Below are 22,559 nucleotides of genomic sequence, written 5' to 3'. Positions count from 1 at the left end.
CAAATCATTTAAACTTTAGTTGTCCTGCTCTACTCTCAAAGGATCTAAGTCACACAGAAGGTGCCAGCCTGCATTGGTAAAAGGAATTTCCTATACCAATGAAATTTACAGGGTTAAAAAAAAAGGTTGTAGAAGAAGGACTGTATAGTACAATTTACCTTACATTCAACACTTTGTTTATATGAACTGAAAGTTTTATATTATATAAAATTATAATCAGAAAAATAGAGGGGAAAGTGGAAAAATATCACAGTTTATCTAGTGAATCTACAACAAGTTACAGGATTTGGATCAAGGCTAAGACTTTTTATAAGCCAACTAGCATCTTTAAAAAGGCACACTATTTTGCAAGAATTATGTTCTCTATTCCCTTCCATTCACTCCACAAACATTTAGTAAGTGCTGTCTATGTACAATTCATTGTGCTTAGGTGCTAGGGAAAATTAACGATAAGTAAGGTACAGCCCAGTTTATTATGGACTTTATATATACAATTCATTGTGCTTAGGTGCTAGGGAAAATCAAAGATAAATAAGGTGCAACTCCTGCCTTCATGATCTTAGTCTAGATAACGGGGGTACTGTACGTGCCCAGGTACTACTGAAACAACTTAAAATCTATGTCTAAAAGAAATATATAATATCATGGAGGTGGATGATCTCAATTTAGTTCAGGCATTTGGGTAAGATTTCGGGTAAAATTTGTCGCATAGGCTTTTCTTTGAAGGATAAATTGGGATACCATCAGGCAGAGATTAGCAGGGGCAAGATGCAGAGGCAATAGTGTATTGAAATGCAGAAAAGCGTAAACTATGGTTGAGGGACATAGATAATCTGGTTTAGCTAAAGGGTAGAGACTGCCGTTAGTGTTAGATAAAAGATGTGATGTTCATATTCCATTTGCTTAAGCTGTCATCTCTTCCTCTAATTTTTCATATATATACACACAAAAAAGGTCCAAATGAATTTCTTAAAAACTCAGGGGTTGTGTTATGCCAATAAAATGTTTGCTCTTTTGGGTGTTACAGACCGTTTGATAGGCTTGCCAGAAGGTCGTGCTCGAAATCACAACCGACCACAACAGATCCCAGTCCTGGCTGGGATTGTCATTGAGGATGTAGCAGTAGGAGCTGAACATACACTGGCTTTAGCCTCAACTGGAGATGTGTACGCTTGGGGCAGTAATTCAGAAGGACAGGTATGTTTATCTTTTGTATCTGTTTCTTTGATTCCTAGCAGAATTGTAGAACATTTATTAAAGGGATAGTTAGTGAACATCTGGGGAATCTACTCATTTTCAGGGCATTGTTGCCTCCTTTTCTCCTCTTTAAAATATTCTATTTATTTTTTCTCAATCAATTTATTTTATTAATCATTAATTATTTATTTTCTCTCCCTGTTTCTCCAAAAAAAAAATTGAAGTAAAAAAAAGACACAACTTTTGTAACATGTTTAGTCAAGGAAAAACGAAATCTGGTAGATTACCTTCCTTTTTCTAATAGTTCAGTACCTAACTCAGATTTCCTTTCTGCCCCATTCCTTGTAGTGATCTTGAAGATGTCAGCATTCACGTTGGTGTTCTTTTAAACACTGTGGTTTCCTTCATTGCCCTCTTTATCTCAGAATGAGGGATGTGGTAGTCTTATAGTGGGTGTACCACATCTGTAGTACTCATTGTTTGTGCACCACAGTTTTTTTGGGGGGTGGGGCAGGGCAGTTGGGGTTAAGTGACTTGCCCAAAGTCACACAGCTAGTAAGTGTGTCAAGTGTCCGAGGCTGAATTTGAACTCAGGTCCTTCTGACTCTGGAGCTGGTGCTGTACTCACTATGCCACCTAGCTGCCCCAATGCACCACAGTTTTAACAATGACCTTTATTACCTGAGGCCTATATGGAAGAGGACAACCTGGATGAGGAAAGACCTCAGAATTATATCAGAAGAGGACTGGCTGAAGGAGCTGGGACGTTTAATCTGAAGACTTAACATGTCTGGATAGCTGTGAAATGAAAGACGAATAGGACTTTTCCTGCTTGATTGTAGAAGGAAAACAAAGGAACAAGTAGTAGGAATTACAGAAAAGTAGATTTTTGACTTAACGTCTAGTCCATCCTCTACTTAGCTGTGAAATTGATATTCTTCAAGTCTCGCCCCTTTTCAATAAGCCCCAGTGAGAAGGCAGAGATAGGAGCAATAGTTCGACCAAGAAGCAAATTTAGGCATGGTACAAAGAGAAACTTCCTATCAATTAGAGCTATCCAAATTTGAAATGGTGTGCCTCTGGATGGTGGTGGATTCTCCTCACTGAAGGTCTTTAAACAAAGGCCAGATGACCAATTGTTGGATAAGTCTTAAAGGGAATTATTATTTAGATATAAGTTGACATATTTGTTTGCTGTTCAGTTAAAAGTTAGACTAGACTTCTGAAGTCTCTTCTAATTCTGCAGTCCTGTGACACTAATTTGTTCTTCCTTATTGTAAGCATTGTCTGACATAAGCTTTGGCCATAATGAAAAATACATAATATTGGAGGAACATTTACATTTCTTTTATCCCTTTACTATAATGTATGAAAGTTATTTTTAAAAACCTTGTTAATTGAAATATAGCCAGAAAACACTGCTTTGGTTTTTCTTAAAAAACAATGATATATTATTTTTTCCTCTTCAAAGATATGGGCTATAAGTTAAACCTTTATGTGATGGAGAGATATTGAAGGACAGGGCTATTCATTCCTTAAACAATACATGGTCTGAGGCATATGACATTAGGTCATACCACTTTTTTTTTCTCCTGCTTCCTGAGACATTTTAATACAGGTAAGATCTCTTTAAAATAGTCTTGAAAGGGAAAAGAAGTCACATGAGCTGAAACAACCTGAGGTGGCCTTGATGGTGAAGGAATTTTGTTAAGCACAAGTAGGTGGAGCTGCCCTCATCAATGATTCCCTTAGTCACTGATCAGACTTCTATACCGGTCCTCATCACCGAGTTACACCCCTACTCCTCCATCCAGCCAAATTGTAGGTCCTAGGTTAAGAGAGGCTAGAGCAGCAGGCCTGTCTCTGGCGCATACTGGCTGTGTGACCATGGGAAAGTCTCTTAAACTCTTAGTGCTTCAGGCAACTTTTGAAGGCAGTACAATGCAGTAATGCCAAATTGAATCCCGACTTTATCACTTATTACCTGTGTGCCTTGAGGAAGTCTCTTAACCTCTCTGAGTCTCAGTTTCCTCATCTGTAAAATGAAGGAGTTGGGCTAGATGATTTCTGAGGTCCTTTCCAGCTTTAAACATTTGATGCTCTGTCTTTGTCCTGATTAGAATCAGTGTAGTACAACACACAAGGGGCTAGATGACGCCATAGTGTACAGAGTGCCAGGCCTGGAGTCTGGAAGACTTCCTGAGTTCAAATGTGGCATCATCACAAGCTTTGTGACCCTGGGAAAGTCACTTAATCCTGTTTGCCTCAGTTTCTTCATCTGTAAAATGAGCTAGAGAAGGAAATGGCAACTCATTCTAGTATCTTTGCCAAGAAAATTCCAAGTAGAGTCACAGAGTTGGGTGTGAGTGGAAATAGCCGAACAACAATAATATGCCTGTATTCTGATTGGAATCAGTGTGATGTGGTAGAAGGAGCACTGGGTCTAGCTTTAGAGGACCTAGGTTCATGTCCTGCCTCTGAGGCTATAAGTAATAACTTGTGTCACCTTAGGCCCTCCTAGGCCTTAGTTTCTTTATGTGGAAAATGAGGAGTGAAATTGGATGTCCTCTGAGGTCCCTTTCAGTTCTAGATCTGCGATCCTGTGGTCCTGTGATACTTACGATGGTTTATCATACTCATTGATAGGGAAGATTCTTGTATTCAGATTAAGGATGGCCAGAAGAATGCCTTGTTGGCCATTAATTTTAATATATTTGTCAAAAAATCACAACAAAATTGTCATTTCTTTCAGTGTGGATGATTATATTTCTGTTGTCTGCCTCAAAGGGTTGTTATGAAAAGTCCTTTCCAACCCTTAAAGGGTCATATAAATCAAGTTGTTACCATTATTATTTTCCTCCTATTTTTTACCCACAAATAGTGGTTTGCTATCGCTTTTTAGTGGGAAAAAAAAGTAGACAGTGAGAGCCTCCTATAAGAACTTGTTAGGTTTCTCTTTTCCAGTTTAACTCTCAAGGTAAAATCAACAGTGCGTGAATTTGCAAAAATTAGGGATAATTTCTTTGATTTCATGGGTAACTTTGCTTTCTTTCAAAGAACCCATTTCCTCTTTAGAATTGGAGGCCATGGCTACGTTTGGTCATTAAGTGTCTCATCTGCAAGGTTTGAGGTGATGATAAAGATAAGTTAAATGAGCTCTTTTCCAGATGAATTTTCCGGAGACTGGGAGTATAAGCTTGTAGAAAGTGATCTTCATGTAAGAAACATAATTATGTTTGTTATTCTTCTGATGGCAGTGATTAGAGCAAATGTTAGTAACTTTTCTCATTTTAATCATATTTCATAGTCTTTGTTTTCTCTCTAATTCATTTTGCTTTTGTCAATTACAAGCTTGGACTGGGCCATACTAACCATGTTCGAGAACCAACTTTAATAACAGTTCTGCAAGGGAAGAATATTCGACAAATTTCAGCCGGCCGTTGTCATAGTGCTGCATGGACTGCTTCACCTGTTCCACCAAGAGCACCAGGTGAAGAATACAGTATTTCTTTTTTTTTTCTTTGTAGTTTACAACATTCAGTTCCACAAGTTTTGGGGTTCCAAATTTTCTCTCGTTCCCTCTCCTCCCCCCTCACTCCCAAGTTGGCATGTAATCCAATGTAGGTTCTACATATACCTTCACACTGAAATTATTTACACAGTAGTCCAGTTGTAAAGAAGAATTATAACCAATGGAATGAAACATGAGAAAGGAGAAATGAAACCAAAAAAGAAGGAAAAAAATGGGCAAAAAGTTTGCCTCAATCTGCATTCAGATTCCATAATTCTTTTTCTGGATGCACATAGCTTTTTCCTTCATGAGTCTTTTAGAGCTGTCTTTGAACCTTGCATTGATGAGAGGCATCAGGTCTATCAAAGTTAGTCCATACAGATGCCATGTGTCTGTAATCATGTATAATGATCTCCTGGTTCTGCTCCCCTCACTCAGCATCAGTTCATATAGGTCATTCCAGATTATAATGAAGTCCGTCTGCTCTTCATTTCTTATAGCACAATAGTAAGAATACCATATTTCTTTTTTTCATTGACAGATTGGTTTGCTTTTCAGTTTTGAATTACATCAAATAATCATTCTGATTTGAATTGCATCACATAATCATTCTGATTTAATAAAATCTTATCTACGCCATTAAGCATTCTTCATGAAACTAGCACTGCAAATCTATCTTCTCACAGTATGAAATCTTTCAGGATAACTTATCTATAAAGCACTTGCCCAGTAAAATAAATGACATTTCTAAGAATCAGAGAAGATGAAATTTTCACCAGCATACATATAATAGCATTTTTTTGTTTTAATGAAGCAAAGAATAGAGCTTTCTATTGACCATTGTTTTTCTCTGTCAAGGAGTACAGAGAATAAAAGCTAATGAAGCCATGTGTTAAACTATGTTAGCCTAATTTTGGTGTGTGGATACATGCTATGGTTTGATACGCTAGGCAAGCAATTCAAGTTCGTATCAACGTGTCCTAATGTAGAACAGGAATGATCAGAAACGAGGATCTTTAATATCTCCTTTTTTCTTTTTTTAAACAATTCCTTAGAGTGCACTTACTACCTTCCTCAAGTGATTGAAGCATCAAATTATTTAATTATCTCAGGAATCCCTGGCTAAAATGTGATGGTATCCTACCACATTGCTAGGCCCTCCTTTCTGTCCATATGTTCTGGGGACCTGTGGGAGTGTCTTGGCCTTGTGTGTATATATATATATATATACACCTCACAAAGATGGAATTATATTGGCTAATATTCCTCAAATGAGATTTTTTGGCATGACAGAGCCTATAATGACTAGTAAACCCTAAAAGATTTTTTTTTCTCTTAGTGGATAGCATCTTTAATTTTCTCAGAAACATTTACAATATAATGTAATTTAGAATTATACTTTAAAATTGTCATTTTCCTGTTCCTTTCCCAGAGAACTAAAGAGAAAAACTAAAAAGTTCAGTGAAACTAACCAACACATAGAAAAAATCTGACATGTACAGGGTTTCACACGCAGTAGTTTTCTACTTATGCAAAGGTGGGAGAAGGTTAGCACTTGTGTTCTAGATCTATCCTTTTCTCATGCTTTTAAAATTGTATAGAATTATTATTTGTTTTTAATGAATCATATTCTCTAAGGGGAAAAGCCAGTAATAGTGAAATTTTGTGCTCCTTTCACGTTATGGCACTCCTAGTTCCTGCAAAATCCATAGTAGGCATTAAGTTAGTTACATGAGCGTTCTGTTTTCAAGAGCTTTGTCTACTTTTTGTTATTTCGTAGATGTCAGTAGTCAGGAACAAAATGAATGATGTAATTTTATTTTCATGGAAGAACTACTAAATTTGGATAATGTAGTGTTGAACTTTTCTAAGCTGTTCTTAATTGATACAGAATAGCAGAGGAAGCAAAGGCATGTTGGTATGACGCTATAAATTCTAAAAGAATTTGGTTTTTGTGGCAGGTGTCTCAGTGCCTTTACAGCTGGGTTTGCCTGATGCCATCCCACCCCAATATGGCGCTCTGAAGGAAGTGAGCATTCATACCGTAAGAGCCAGGCTCAGACTGCTCTATCACTTTTCAGATCTCATGTATTCTTCTTGGAGGTTACTGAATCTAAGCCCCAATAACCAGGTAAAACATTATTGGGGAGGAGGGGGAAGAAGATAATAAGTAACTATGTTTTAAGTATCTTTTATTTTAAAAGCATAATATGCTTTCACAGCTATTGTTTTATTTTTCTCAACATTTAAGTGAAATGGAAAATATTAGTGGTAAGAATGTCACCTGAGAGACCAGTGCTAAGATCAGTGATAGGGCTTAGGATAAGAACTGTGGTCTCCTGATTCTTACCTGGGTGTCTTTTCTATAAGAACAGTCTGACTTTCTACCCCTTTACATATTTTGACCTGTCAGAAGTTGAAGCTATTCCAAATGACTAAGCATATGAAAATATTAGGTCTCTTTAATTTATGTAAAACCTCATATATAGTTTTAGGACTTTTTTAACATTCAGTGTTTGGCCATTTAACAAGAATATAGATTTTGTGTGGTGTACATAAATGTTGGATTTATGCAACCACGTACCTTTACAAATAACCATGGCCTTCCTGAAGTAAAGTAAATTTTACCCAAATTATAGTCTTTTATAAACTTTCAGTGAAGGAGCAGTGTGGTTTAAATTTTTTGTTCAGTTTCAGTAGAGAGGCCTACTAAAATCTATGCCTAAGATAATTTTACATTGATTTCAATGATAAACAAGTTCTTTCAGAGCAAGAACTATTTTCCAGTTTTGTTTGTGTATCCTTAGCACTTAGCACAGTATCTTGAACATAATGCTTGCTGAATTAAATTGAATTATCTGTTCATTATTCTTAAATGAATTTTTTTCTCTGACATCTAGCAGATTTGGGGGGGTGGATAAAAAAAATTTAAATGTTTCCAACATATTCTTCATTAGGTAGATGAGATTTTTATTCTAATAAAGAGAATTATTAAGCCTTGATATATTACACTTTGTGAATAAATGAAAAAATATTAAGTGTTTACTATGTGCCAGACCATGTGCTGAGCGCTGGGAATGCAAATACAAAAAGCAATCACCCTGCCCTCAAGAAGCTTACATATTAAAGGGGGTAGTAACCAAGTAGGGCACTTCAGTCCAGAAGGGTGCATAATGCCTTTGGGGAGTAGATGACACCCCTGTAGTTCATGATTGCCAGGAGAAAAGGCTGCTAGTGAGATTGTGGAGGAGAGAATTTGAAAAGTAAGGCTTCTCATAACATTGCCTTTTGTTACAGAATAGCACATCTCATTATAATGCTGGAACGTGGGGAATCGTACAAGGACAGCTTAGACCTCTGTTAGCACCAAGAGTCTACACACTCCCTATGGTACGATCCATAGGAAAAACTATGGTGCAGGGCAAAAACTATGGTCCTCAAATAACTGTAAAAAGAATATCAACAAGGTTAGTATCTGCATGGTATATAAAATATATATGTATTTTTAATTGTTATCTGGAATTCTTCTGAAGAACATTTAGAGTTGGTAACATGCCAAATCTAATTTATTTAAATAGCTACCTGCCTTGTTTATGCCTTCTAGTCTCTTGGCAGTTACTAGTAGGCACTGTGGGCTTTGGAGCATATAAAACAATGTGTAATGTGGTGACTGCTTGCAGGGGGTCTATAGAAGGGTGGTGTTTATTTTGTTTTAATACCAAAGAATACTGGAGGTAAAGGTTGATTGCTTTATACAACATGATATATGTACTCTGGGCAGATGCCCTCCATCTCTTAGACTATTATGGTAATGAGTGAAAATTTGTGAGAGTTGATATTGCCTCTCTGCTTTTCTTTTAGAGGTCGAAAATGTAAGCCTATTTTTGTGCAGATAGCAAGACAAGTGGTAAAGCTAAATGCTTCAGACCTTCGTCTGCCCTCTCGAGCCTGGAAAGTTAAGCTGGTTGGAGAAGGAGCTGATGATGCTGGAGGAGTATTTGATGATACAATTACAGAGATGTGCCAGGTATTTCTGATGTCTGGTATGCTGGAAATAATCAGTGCTGTAGGGGCAATTTTGTTTCTTGTTGATAGTTTCACAAGGAATGAAGTTACATATATGTTTGCACATTTAATTTTTACAAATTAGCAAGGATATATTTATGAGTTAGTGCTCTGAATTTAGTAGGCACTTAATAAATGTTTGAATTGGACTTCTATATGTCATGTAAGTAATTTTATATGTTTTTTATGTATCATATAGTATATATAATAATATGCTATTAAGTGTGTAAAGGTAATATTTGGATTTGTAGAAATGAGTATCAGCATATTGCTTTCTATTAGTATTTGCATCTGCACTATAATATTTTGGCCAAGATTTTTAAAATATATTTGCATTCATAAAGTTGGAAAGCACCTGTGTTTAGTCTTGCTGGTGCTTTGGGCAAAAGTCAGATGTGCAATCCTCTAATTCAGAGTACAGCCCAAACCGGATTAAAATGTTATTGGGAAATTCTTAGCAACATAAATAAAACTGCAGTAGAACGTAGATAGTGTTAATATGTGGTATTCCAAGTAAATGTGTGTCCTACAGGGATCCTTATATATGGTTTAGTTTCTCTGTTTCCATCTGAGCTTGATACTACTGTTCTAAGGTAGCATTTGTAATCCTGAAGCCCCCGTTTCCCCAAGGGGCCTATGGATAGACTTCAGGGGGTCCATAAACTTGGATGGGGGAAAAATACATCTTTATTTTCAGTAAGTTGTAACTGAAATTAATGTTTCCTTCGATTATTATTGTAAGCAACATTATTCAGAGAAGGGGCCCATAGGCTTCACCAAAGTACCAAAGGGATCCATGATATAAAAATGTTTTGAAACCCTTATCGTAGAAGTGAAGTCTCAAGAAAGTCCCAACAAACTCAAAGTTTTGACCTTTCAGATCCACATTGGCAGCATTGACCCCATATTGGTTCTAATACTTCTAGCTTGTCATGGTATCAAGATTTACTAGTAGAATATAATATAGCCCGTACTGGAAGAATCTATGACTAAATAATAATGGTAAAAATCTGCAACTTCAGAATCTGTTTTTCTGGTGTTTATTTGATTGAATCATAGCAATATGTGTTTCTCAGGTGTTCCCAACTTCTATTCACATACTGATTGTTTTCTTTCTTTGATTTATCACACTGGTAAATATTTTTCACGAGATAGATTTCTTTAATTTTTAGTTTTAAATGGAAAACTTAGAAACCTGTGAAATGTAAAAGTAAAGAGCTGGTTGGTTATGGCATATTATAATTTCATTGAAAAGCTTTTTATTCCCCCTCTGGGGGATAGGAATTGGGAAATAAGATTAAATGCATTCAGCTAATTTTGTTGAAACACTTGAATGTTGTTTTTGAAGAAAATATGTTTTTAATCTGACAGGAACTTGAAACTGGTGTAGTTGACCTTCTTATTCCATCCCCAAATGCTACAGCAGAAGTGGGTTACAACAGAGACAGGTAAGTTAGTACAAATTTGCTCAACACCTATAGTAAATACTACAATCTGTATCATAGGACCTTGAGTTGTCTAACCTGCTAAATAGTAGTATATATGATCTGTATCTTAAGAAATTTTGGGGAGGGAAAAGAAATTTTTAGTTTCAAAATCCATTAAAAGATAATCCTATAAGGCTAAAACTAAACATTTTATATTTTGTAACATTTAATTACTGGCCTCTTTGCTTTATGGAGTTGTAACAATTACAAATACAAGTTATTTGGAAGATGCATCATTCTGGAACAAATCCTTTATCTTTATTTTATCTAACTTTTATTTATTATGCTTTTTTAAATATTCTAATTTATAACAAAGGCCATATATTTAGATAATAGTACTTCATAGATTTTGCAGCCTAACTTATTACTAAAAGAACTGGGGAAAAGTTTTTCCAATTTCTTTTTTTTTTTTTTAGGTTCCTTTTTAACCCTTCAGCCTTCTTAGATGAACATTTAATGCAGTTTAAGTTCTTAGGAATTCTGATGGGTGTTGCTATTCGTACCAAGAAGCCTTTAGATCTCCACTTGGCTCCAATGGTTTGGAAACAGTTGTGTTGTATCCCACTCACACTAGAGGACTTGGAGGAGGTGGATCTGCTCTATGTGCAGACCCTCAATAGCATTCTTCACATTGAAGACAGTGGGATTACCGAAGAGAATTTCCATGAGGTAAATTACCAGCTGCAACTTCTGGTTATTATTTATTGCAGGACTTATATAAGTTGACATTAATAGGGCTCTTTCTTTAAAAATTCAGGTTCTGACATATAGTTGTCATGTAGTTTGACTCATTTTTCTTTGCTGCTGCTAAAATATCTGCAATTAGGGAAAAGCGAATCACCCTCAGTTTCTATTGCTGGCCCTCCCCCATTAATGTGTTATAAGTAGGAAAGATCAGGTTCTGGTACAGTGAATATAGTAGTAAACCTCAGTGTTGGAAGTGTTAAATCTGTCTATATTTTTGGTTAAAATTTTCAGAGTTTTAAGGGATACCATAAGAATACTTCTCATTTTCTATTTCTAGATGATTCCGCTTGATTCTTTTGTGGGTCAGAGTGCTGACGGCAAAATGGTTCCTATAATCCCTGGTGGGAATAGTATCCCACTTACGTTTTCCAATAGAAAGGAGTATGTGGAGAGGGCTATTGAGTATAGACTTCATGAAATGGACCGGCAGGTAAGATGAATATTATGCTTTTGAAAATCTGACGTTAGTGATTCTGATTTTTGCATTTCAGCTCTTGGGGATAGACATTTACAGTATTTGATTTGTATTTAAATTTCAAATCCTAAGTGAAAGCTTTTCATAGTAATAACTCAATATTTCTAATGATAGCATTTTCTTTCCAACATATCTCAATTGTTCTAACCCATTAATGCTATTCTTAGAATCTCCTAAAAACAGCTTAATAATTTCCAACTTTTTCTTTGCTAATTAATGCTAATCATCTTTGTACCTAGAATTCTTTCCTCTTCTTCACTCCAGTCCTTAAGAATCACATTTTCCATACAGCTTTCTCCGAGCAATGTTTACCCATAGTGTGATTGCTCTTACTTTGAATTTCCTTAGCATTTAGTACAACATAGACCACACACACACCATTTCTGTGCTGCTGTAATGTGCTTATGTACTTAATGCATGAGTATGAAGTACTAGTGCTAATACTAGCTACCCTAAGTAATTCAAAGAAGAGGAAAGGACATTAGGTAATTAATAAATGTTTGTGTGGATGAATGAGTGTGTAAATGTTGGGGAAAGGATAATGTAGAACAAGTGAAAATAGAACTTAGCCAATTATTAATTTGTCATTAAAGATGATCTAGAATTCTCTAGAAAGCTATAACTCAGCACACTGAGTGAAATGAAGGCTAGGGAATGGAGGTGCTAAATTATGGAATCTAGAGTTCAAGATTTTTGGTTGTGCTACTGACTGTTACCTTGGCCAATCATTTTATTTCTGTCTCAGTTTTTCTAAAAAGCTGATAAAGTCATACTTAACAGCTGCTTCAATGGTATTTTTGATTTCTAAGAAAATTTTAAGGTATCCAAAGACTTTTGGACCAAATGATCTTGTAAAAGTAAGAGGTAACTGTTAGTCCACTATTATAGCAGTATACAAGGTATCATTCAGTCATAAAATATTTATTAAACACTTACTATGTGCCAAGTACTGTGCTACAGCTCTGGGGATACGAAGAAAGGTCAAAGACAGTTCCTGCTCACAAGGAATTAATATATGTACAAACAAGCTATATTTGGAGTAAATAGAGAGTAGTAAACGGAGGGAAGACACTAGAATTGAGAGATTAGGAAAGGCTTTCTGTAGGAAAAGGAATTTTAGCTGGGTTTTGAAGGAAGGCAGGGAGGTCAGGAGGCAGAGATAAGAAGTGGGAGTGTTCTAGGCATGGGGGACCAATAAGAGAAATGACTTGGAACTGATCAATGGAGTGTCTTGTCTATGGAGGAGCAAGGAAGCCAGGGTCGCTGGATTGAAGTGTTCATTGAAGGGGGTGGGGGGAGTAATAAGCTGTAAGAATACTAAAAACCTAAGGGTGGAGGGCCTTGAATGTAAAGCAGGATTTTATATCTGATCCTGAAGGTGACGAGAGCCACTGGAGTTTATTGAGTAAGGTGTTGAACTGTTTTTTGGACATTTCAAACTGGGAGTCTTATAGGAGTCTCAAATTCAACATGTCCAAAACAAAACTCATTGTCTTTTCCCCAAAACCCAGGCCTCTTCTGAATTTACCTTATTTCTGTTGAAGACACTACCATTCTTCCAGTCATACAGGTTTATAATTTTGGAGTCATCCTCAACTCCGCTCTCTCCATCACCCCGAATATCTAATCACTCACCGTGTCCTCTTTGTTCTACTTTCACGACATCTCACACCTCCATCCCTTTTTATTCACTACCCTTGTTCAGGCCGTGGTCACCTCTCACCTGGTCTCTTTTGTGATCTACAAATTGATTTCCTTACGTTCAAGATCTCCCTTCTCTAATCCATCTGCAACACAGTTGCCAAAGAGCTGTTCCTAAAGCATAGGGGGACTAGGTAATGTCCCTGCTTCATAAACTCCATTGGCTCCCTCTTACCTCTGGGATCAAGTACAGTCTCCTCTGCTTGGACATTTGATATTGTCCCCCTCTGGGCTTCAAAGTGCTTTTCCACTCTCACATATTACACTCTTTGATCCAGCCAGACTTGATGCCTTGCTCTTCCTTACACATGACATTGTCTCATGTGCTGTTGTACACATGTCTACAGGGCCTGAAATGCTTTTACCTCCACACGTTAGGCTCCCCAGTTTCCTCCAGAGCTCAGCATGAGCCCTACTTCTTCATGAGACCTCTCGTTCTCTGCTGCTGTTGTTTCCTTCCGCTTGAGTTACCTTGAATCTATTTTGTATCAATTCCGCTATGCAATGTAAATGCTTTGAGGGCACAGACTCTCCTAGTACCCTGCCTGGTACTATATTAAGTGTATAATTTTGAATTAAATTAAAATCTATGTAAAACATAAAATTAACATTAGCCAATAGTCCTATTGGATTGAGAGGCAGTGTAGCTTAGTAGAAAAAGCACCTGGAGTCAGGAATTGGATCTAGCATAGAATAGAAGCCGTAAGAACATGAACAAGTAATTTGACGTTTCAGATCCTCAGTTTCCTCATGTGTAAAGTGGGAACAATAACACTTGACACCACTGATTTCAGAATGTTGCTGTGAGGAATGTTTTACAAATCTTAAAGCACCATGTGAATGTCATTCATTCATTATTATTTGTTATATCTAGTATGTGAGTCTGACTAATGAGCCTCTAGAATGTAGATAACTTTGTACATACATGCAGATACAGTATTATTCTTATATTATTGTTATATAATATTACAACATACTGTATAATAATATTATTTTAATCATAATGTCATCATTATTACACAGTATGTTCAGCTTGAAGGGACCACCAAGGTCGTCTGGCCCACCCTCTTCAATTTTACAGATGAGGAAACTGAAACCCAGGGAGATTAAGCGGTTTTGGTATAAGTGTCCCAGGGGGGATTTGAATCTGGTGCTTTTTCCATTGTATCACACCACACATCTGTCTCTGTAGCACCCAGCCGTTTCCGCAGTTATACAGCGAAGGCCTGAGAGGCAGGAGAGAAACAAGTGGACACAGTCCTTGTATTCGAGGGCCTCAGTCTTGATGGAAAGTCAAGACGTTCACACAGAAAACAACATGAGATTGTCTTCGTCCATCACTTTTAAACAATCACATGAGCTGACGAATAGGATGGAACATGGTTTCTCACACATGGGAAGGTTTTGCGTAGAGAAGTGAGCACATTCCAGGCTGGGGAAGTTCAAAGGAATGCTGGGTACATTTGGAGACTTGTGGCTTCACTGAAATAAAGGGCAGATCCTGAGGAGTTGAGGGAAGTTCTTTTGCAGAAGTGTCATGTGTGGGTAAACAAGATCATTGAATTGTCCTTCAAACTCTTTGGGGGCTTCAGGTAGCCGCTGTCCGAGAAGGAATGTCATGGATCATCCCAGTCCCCTTGTTATCCCTCCTGACTGCCAAGCAGCTCGAGCAGATGGTCTGCGGAATGCCTGAGATCTCTGTCGAAGTTCTGAAGAAAGTGGTCCGGTACAGGGAGGTGGATGAGCAGCATCAGTTGGTGCAGTGGTTCTGGCACACCTTGGAGGAGTTCTCCAACGAGGAGAGAGTCCTCTTCATGAGGTTTGTGTCGGGGAGGTCTCGGCTGCCTGCCAACACTGCAGATATATCTCAGCGATTCCAGATCATGAAAGTTGATAGGGTAAGCTCCTCTTTATTTTGTTCTTCCTCATCATTATTGGTTAGTGCTTAGAGCAAAGAAAAAAAGCAAGCTGCTGTTCTTATGTAGGCTCAGAATCTATCTGATTTTACTAGAGATTTCTAAGTTCCTTCTTAATAAGTAATCAGACTCATCCAACGCAATAACTTACTATAATGAATATTTCATAAATTGAAACCAAATGCAGGGTGCTACTTGGACAACACTTCCTACATGTTCAAAGTTGAAGTGATCAGTCATTTTGTAATCAATATTTTGTTTCCTTTTTCTAAATCGTCTTTGAACATGTTTTGCACTCAAGTATGAATTTCCATTAGGGATTAAATTTTAGTTACTGAAGTATTCTCCTGAATGAATTTGAATATAAACAGTGTCATGATTTGAGCCCACTTACCTAACAAAATTTGGCTTTCTGTTATGCTGAAAAATCCATTTGTAAATGAAACACAAGGCTTTATTTGTTTATCTTGATCGATATATATATGTGTGTGTGTGTGTGTGTATACATATATATATATATTATCAATCACCAGTTTGTAGATGACTTTAAAATAAGAAGGCTTTGTTTTTTTAGATTATAAAATCTACAACCAAAAAAATCAGCCAGCTCTGCCCCACCCCCAAAAAAGTGATCATCTAAGTTTCATTGTATTGTCTTTAGCAGCAACATATGTAAATCTTCATTCTCAAATACAGTTCCTGTAGCTTCTAGCTCTGTAGGTTTGGAGGCATTAGAGGACTTTTCTTCCCTTGCCCATCTCTCAGGAGAGGCCAGGCACAAGAAGTCCTAGGAAAGAGATTTTTTTTTACATATTTTCTCCACATAAGGCCTTGCCAGAAACTATGAGTGGAAAATATTTTTTACTGTTTTGGAGAAAAAAAGAGAGGAAAATATTCAGTTTACATTCACCTCTGAAAAAGAACAATGCCTCTTTAATTTGATATACCCAAGTGCACCCAACCTCAGCAATAACTGATCCACTGGTTATTCTGCCTCTCTAAAAAATAAATTCAGTTACTTGGAAAATTTAACGATTTAATATGTTCTTTATGCTGTTTAGACAGTTTCTTCGATTTTCAAATTGATTTAATCATCCCCATCTCCTTATATTTTTTTCTGCAGTAGAAATTGATGGTTCTGTTTGTTTCTAGCTTGACACCTTTTAATACTAGATCCTTTATTATAAATATAAAATCTTATATACTACTGATACAAGTCTGACTCTTTATTCCCCAAATATGGCAGTCTAGCAACTAGTCTGTTTATGGTATTGAGTGCTAATAGTATGTATGTCAAGAGAAGTGCACCAGAGAAAGTAAGATGGCATTTTTGCTGATTTCAGACAGTTGTCCTTCCCATCAGTAGGCCGTGGTTGACTAGGCTAGGACAGGCTTGAGTTTCTATAGTCAGGTGCCTTTTCACCTCCTGATAAGTCTCACTTCAGTGATTTGATTCCAGGGTATAGTTGTTGAGAAAAACAGGAATGAGAATCTCTGAGGTCCAGGATTATTTCATGTTTAGGTTATGTTTATGAAAGTTGAGTGATGGAAATGTAATGCTTGGCAGGAAGAGAAGTGTGGCAGTAAACAGTGGCCTTTTTTGGCTCTTTTAATAACTATACTCATAGATTTTTTTCTTCTCTCTGCAGCCTTACGACAGCTTGCCTACCTCACAGACCTGCTTCTTTCAATTGAGGCTTCCACCTTACTCCAGTCAGCTAATCATGGCAGAGCGTTTGCGCTATGCAATCAATAACTGCAGGTCGATAGACATGGACAATTACATGCTCTCCCGCAATGTGGACAATGCAGAGGGCTCAGACACAGATTATTAACCTGTGAACAAAATCATCTTCCTTTTATTACAGAATAATGCCCAGTTCCAATTCAATGTCAACACACTTTTATGGTAAACATAGATGTTTTAGGAGCATAAACCAACATTATAAACAGTGGCCACATTTAGTTACTCTAAATGTAACAACAAAAGAGAATAGATGTTTTTATTTTTCTGTGATTGTAAAAAAACAAAAAAAACAAAAAAAGAAATTAAAAGTGCTCTCGGTAAGGTTTTCTCCCCAACCCCCCCACCCTCCACCCCACCCCCCTTTCCATATTTTGGTCACTTTTGATAAGTTTGCATGGAGCCATTTGATGCATTTTTGGTTGGGAATGGTATATTTGTAAGCCCTCCCAGTGAACATTGAAGTTGTACATTGTGTATAATTGTTCATTAGAAAGGACAGTTTTACATGAATATTCATATATTTATTTTGTTTTAATTTGAATTGCCTGTGCAGGGTTCCTTATGCAGAGAAATAAAGCAGATTCAAGAATCCCTGTGTGATGATTTTGTTACCATGCATTCATCTGGGCCTCTCCCAAATGACTGTGACTAGAATGGTGTCATAGAGGTAGAGATTAGAAAAGAGAGAAAATGAGATTTTCTGTGCTGTAAGAACTTTGTCAGGTTGGTGAGTAAAGACATGGGCTTTGTTCATTTGGCATCAAGCTTTTTAGCCCAGTTAAAGTGCCTGATCATTAGCACGTCGGATTTTTAACTTGAGAATCCAAGATTTAAGTCTTTATTCCAGTGAGTAGTTTTTTGTCTTTTAAGGCTTAGAATAGTATGTGTCCTGTGATAGAGTCTGTCTAACTAGAACCAGATGAATTTAGAGGACCAGCCTAGCTAAATTCAGAGAGGCTTATCACTAGGTCAGCTACATGACGACCTTTGTAGGCAACAGCACAGCTCAGATACCATCCGCCGAGTCTCTGGAGGGATTTTATTCAGCCTTGTTGACAGGTATACCCATGCTCATGAAGCCACAAATGGTTGAGGAATAATTGTACCTCGATTAGTGTTTTTCATCCAGGTGCGTGCTTAATAATGTATTGTATGAAATTAATTTGGGGCTGAAGAGAGCAGCTGGTAAGAGATGGCAGTGAAGGAGACATTCCAACAGACTTTGGGCAGACAGGCGTGTCAAGGGATACCATTCCTTTATAAATCATGTGAAGATTTGTGAACATCTGGTTGAGGATCTCTGCCCTGCGTTGACAAACTAGAATGGCATATGAACAAGTTAGGAGGGGAGTCCATCTGAAGAATGTTTTTTATCTCTTCTTTATGCCTCTTAAACTCTTGATAAAGTGTTCACCGTTTGGAATTTGTTCTCATGTTTTCTTTTAAGATGAGACATAAATGTCAGTTTTGTTTTGTTCTTCCTCTTAGAACTAGCCCTTTTAAAAGTTGCCTCAGTTTATATGGTCCTTGGGATGAAGAAAATAACCCAGAGACTCCTAATTCAGTAGAAGTCAACAGATTTGTCATATAATGGTCTGAATAGGTTTTATGTATTTTATCACTCTATATCTTGTTTTATTACTAATATATTGAGGATGGTAAGGGTGAGTTTGGTTTTGGCTTTTTGGCTTTAAATTTAACGGAACTGATTAGTTTCAAGAAACAGGGCTAAAAATGGTAACAGATAGTAGGCAGAAGTACAATTTTATTTTTTTACCACAGTTCAGCGACTCTTATATGCTCCAAGTGTAGCCTGATGTCCCTTCTGAAGAAGGTGAAGAGATAAGAACACTTTTCCACACTCCAGGTTGTTAAGGAGGATGAAGGGTTCCTAAAGAAAACAGAAGCAAGGCTTCAATGGGACGACAGCAACAAAAGGCTTCCGGGATGGAGGAGAATATAGGAACGTTACACAAAAATGGAAGGAAAAGGCACCCGTGCAATTAGAGCTTAAACTCACATTTAAAAGGGTATTAAATATTTGCTAGGTCTCCTGCAAAGCCAATTAAACTGAAAATCAATATCTGCCAAGTTAGGTACTATAGAGGAAAAGAACGGCACTTGAGACAAACACAAAATAAGGACAAGACAGAATCCAAGAAAGCAGGCAATAGTAAAGCCCATGGCCTCAAGCATCCATAAATGAATTCCCAAAGGGTAGGCAACAAACAAGAAGGAGAAGGCCTAATAAATGTGGGGGCGGGGAGGCGTGCATAACTGAGGCATCACAGGCCTAGCTGAGACTTTGTGCTAGGAAACCCCAATTGGAATATGGCTCTGCATAGGTGTATTTTATTTAGGAGAGGAGAATGGGTGGACTTGTAGATGGGGGCGGAGGTTGCATTGTGAATTAAGAAGGTAGCCTCACTAGTGTGAGGAACTCCAGAAACCACTGAGGGGGAAACATGACTGAAAGGAGAAACAGAAGTGATTCTTGTTATTGGAATATACTGTAGACCGCCTGGACAGAAAGGAGATGGTGAGATGTTTGAGGAGTATCATGTACTGTACAGAGACATGACATAGTAATGATGGTGGACTTGAATTATCCAGGCATCTCCTAAAGCTCTCAGCAACTAACAAACTTCATGACTTGTCAAAGTGGTGATTTCATCTTTCAAAACAGTGGAAGAACCAACAAAGAGGAAATTCTATTTTGGATATAATAATTCTCACTGTTAAGAATGAAATGGATAGCGTGGAAATTGTGGACAGGTTGAGAGGAAATGATCACTCCATTGGAGTGTTTGTAATAGAGGAGAGGAAATCTGGGCTTAGTCTGATGGGCACCTTAAAGTTTGGGAAACTAGATCTCAAAAAGTCCAAAGGAAAGAGGTTATGGAGAAAAATGCTTCCGGGGAAGAAGTCAGCCCGGGTGGAATAGGATTTGCTCCAGAATGAAATTCTGAACACACAAAGGGAAACACTTCCAGTGAGGAAGAAAAATACCAATGTGGAAACACAGAGAGATCAGCAACCACCTTAGACTGGGAAAAAAATTGTGCAGAAGATGGAAGCAAGGCCAGGATGACTACCAAAAAATGCATAATTCACTGAGGCTGGCAAAGGAACCTAAGCACAACAGAAAGGCATTTGATCCAAGAAGGGGTGGGATCTCTACTTGGGGGAGGATAAAGCATTGACAACTGATAATAGAGAAAGCAGAGCTATTTGTTATTTTGTTTCTGCTTTCTCTGCAAAGGAGAATGATGATTTACACTGGAAAGGGCAGAACAAAAATGACCAACAGAGAGTTGATAGGTAAGATCAGTCAAGAAACAGGAAGAGGGCACCTAGCCGCCCTTGATGAAATGAGGCCACCTGGCCCAGAAGAGCTGCATCCTTGGAGCCTGCAGGAACTGACAGACGTGATGATGATTGAGCTTTTATCAGTGAGCCTTGAAAGATGATTGGAAACAGGTGAGGTACTTCAAGACGGAGAAGGGCAAATGTCCTAATCTTCAAAAAAGCAAAGAGAATAGAGCCTGCAAACTAGGCTAGTGAGTTTGCCTTCATCCTGGGAAAATTCTAGAAGGGATTATTGAAGAGGTTACCAAATACTAGGAAGGGAGAGGATGGTGACAAAGAGCCAGCATGACTTCATCAGTAACAAACACATCATGCCACACTAAGCTCATTTCCTTTTTTAACAGGCTCACTGAACCAGCAGATGAAGAGGACGCTGTGTGTATGGTTTACCTTGATGTTAGGGACGGGCCTGAAGCTGGCGCTTTCTTCAGGTTTGATTCTGGGAGGAAATGAGGCACGTACAAATCATTGAACAGTTAACAAAAGGAGTTGGACTTGTCTCTAACACAGCAGCAAGGATACTGTGACACTTGGCTTCCACTGACACAGACCCCTCGTTGCTGTATAGAAACATTTATTCAGCATGGCGAGGTGCACAGATTTTAGTGGTCTTTTAGATGTCCGCCAACTTGGAGGGGCCGTGTGGGAAGGACTTAATAATGTCCTTTAGGTGGCCAAGCTCAAAGAGGGGGAAAAGGCCAATCAGGTCCCAGGGGATGCTTTGTTGCCTTTTAGGGAAAACATACAGAAAGGGGAGGTGTGGTAGGAGGAAACCCTACACTTAACCACATATCACTTCTACGGTGACAAGATCCTCAGGCTCTCCTAGAGTGTGTTCTACCATTTAAATACTTTCAGGGATTTTACTGGGCAGTCATATAGGCAAGACTAGGGGGAAAATCCTTCTCTTTAAACCCCTAAAGAGTCATAAGAAAGGAAAAAAAAGCGGAGGACTACAAAAGTCAGAAATACTAGGCTTTCCTTTTCCTGTTAGCAAAGTTCAAGCCTTAGATCTCAATTATCTGGGCTGTGTGATATGCGTCGCCACACAATTGTAGTTCATATCAGTCTCTAAATGCACAGTGGTGAGAATGAGATGAACCAGACTAGCCTGAAGATACAGGGATATTGCACAGACACATGTAAGGATGAACAGGATTGACACCAAAAACATCAGGGTCTACACACATAATGACACTTCAAGCATAGTCAGTAATTCACCATCTATCAGGGTCACCTGTAGTAAAGTGGCTAAGACATCTTAAGCCTTTTGCATGTACCCTAAGTCATTACTGAGGTTCTCCCAATACTACTCCCCATTCAATATTCCCTGGATCACCTACCAAGACCTTCCTCTTCACTGAGCAACAATCGGGGGATGATAGGAAATCTTGACCCTCTTAGATCCCTGCAGAGAGACGTCCTCCGCCCTCCCCCCTCCCCCAACCTTCTGCAGGGTCTAAATGATGACTCTCATATCCAGGGGTGAAAGTTACCACAAAATCAGCTGGAAGATCCTTTTTTCCTTCAAGTAAATACACATGCACTATAGTTATGTCAACAATTTCACTTCTCTCGTGTTATTAGAAAGCAACACACTTCTCAACCACCCATTGGTCTTCTAATCCCCTTTTGGGGAAGAGTTGTCTAAACTCTCCCGGAGGAAAGGAAGCCTGCATATGGAGGGAGACCTCAGCTATTTTTCCAGGACAGACGAAGCTTGAAGCCAAGGCAACTCTAACCTGGAGAAAGAATAAGAAAGGGTTGGAGAGGATCAACTGGAGTTACATCCAAAAATAGTCCATTTTTATCAGGTAAGTTTCCTGTAAATTGGATCCCAGAAACCACTGTACCAGATAGCCCTTCTTCCTAGGATGATGTTGCTTTTTCATAGACATACCTTCTAAGAGTCCGGACAGTTGACCTGGGAAGTTAGGTGCATGATTATACACTTTTAATCAAGAGAGGCAAACCTGTTGCCTGGAAGTGGAAGAGTGCCATTTTGCCAGATTGAATGCCACTTGGGTTAGGTATTGTTCATTGAACAAATCCGTAGTTAGGGGATCATGTGATCTCATGTCTAGCACAATGTGGCATCACCGCCCATATGGACAACAGACCCACACCCACCTTCAAACTTACTCTAATATGCCCAAATAACAATAGTATACAGTGGAAGACATCAGCAAAATTCCCCTATTAATCCTGTCCCCAAAGGGGTCAGCCTTTGAATGTCCAGTTTGGTGTTCTTCAAGCCCTAGGACATTTGATGAGACCTTTGCTACCTAGAAATTGTTGTAGATGAAGACCATCTCATCCCCGTTCCTCAAGGTGCTCTCACGTG

The 22,559-nt window shown here is 38.2% G+C and overlaps 1 protein-coding gene across 1 annotated transcript in view; it reads left to right on the top strand.

The window, feature by feature from the left end:
• Window positions 1-17,435, top strand: part of HERC1 (HECT and RLD domain containing E3 ubiquitin protein ligase family member 1) — a 222,590-nt gene extending 205,155 nt beyond the window's left edge. The window contains exons 69-78 of the mRNA XM_036734758.1: window positions 1,028-1,197; window positions 4,549-4,687; window positions 6,670-6,839; window positions 8,006-8,175; window positions 8,570-8,735; window positions 10,145-10,221; window positions 10,677-10,929; window positions 11,285-11,437; window positions 14,776-15,081; window positions 16,749-17,435. Coding sequence (XP_036590653.1) covers window positions 1,028-1,197; window positions 4,549-4,687; window positions 6,670-6,839; window positions 8,006-8,175; window positions 8,570-8,735; window positions 10,145-10,221; window positions 10,677-10,929; window positions 11,285-11,437; window positions 14,776-15,081; window positions 16,749-16,934 — 1,790 coding nt within the window. The 3' untranslated portion in view covers window positions 16,935-17,435. The remainder of the gene's footprint in view (window positions 1-1,027; window positions 1,198-4,548; window positions 4,688-6,669; window positions 6,840-8,005; window positions 8,176-8,569; window positions 8,736-10,144; window positions 10,222-10,676; window positions 10,930-11,284; window positions 11,438-14,775; window positions 15,082-16,748) is intronic.
• Window positions 17,436-22,559: the final 5,124 nt, after the last annotated feature.

Source organism: Trichosurus vulpecula, chromosome 8 (assembly GCF_011100635.1).
Source record: "Trichosurus vulpecula isolate mTriVul1 chromosome 8, mTriVul1.pri, whole genome shotgun sequence".
Taxonomy (NCBI): Eukaryota; Metazoa; Chordata; class Mammalia; order Diprotodontia; family Phalangeridae; genus Trichosurus; species Trichosurus vulpecula.
Note: the sequence above shows the minus strand (reverse complement) of the source record. Positions and strands in the feature narration are given on the sequence as shown.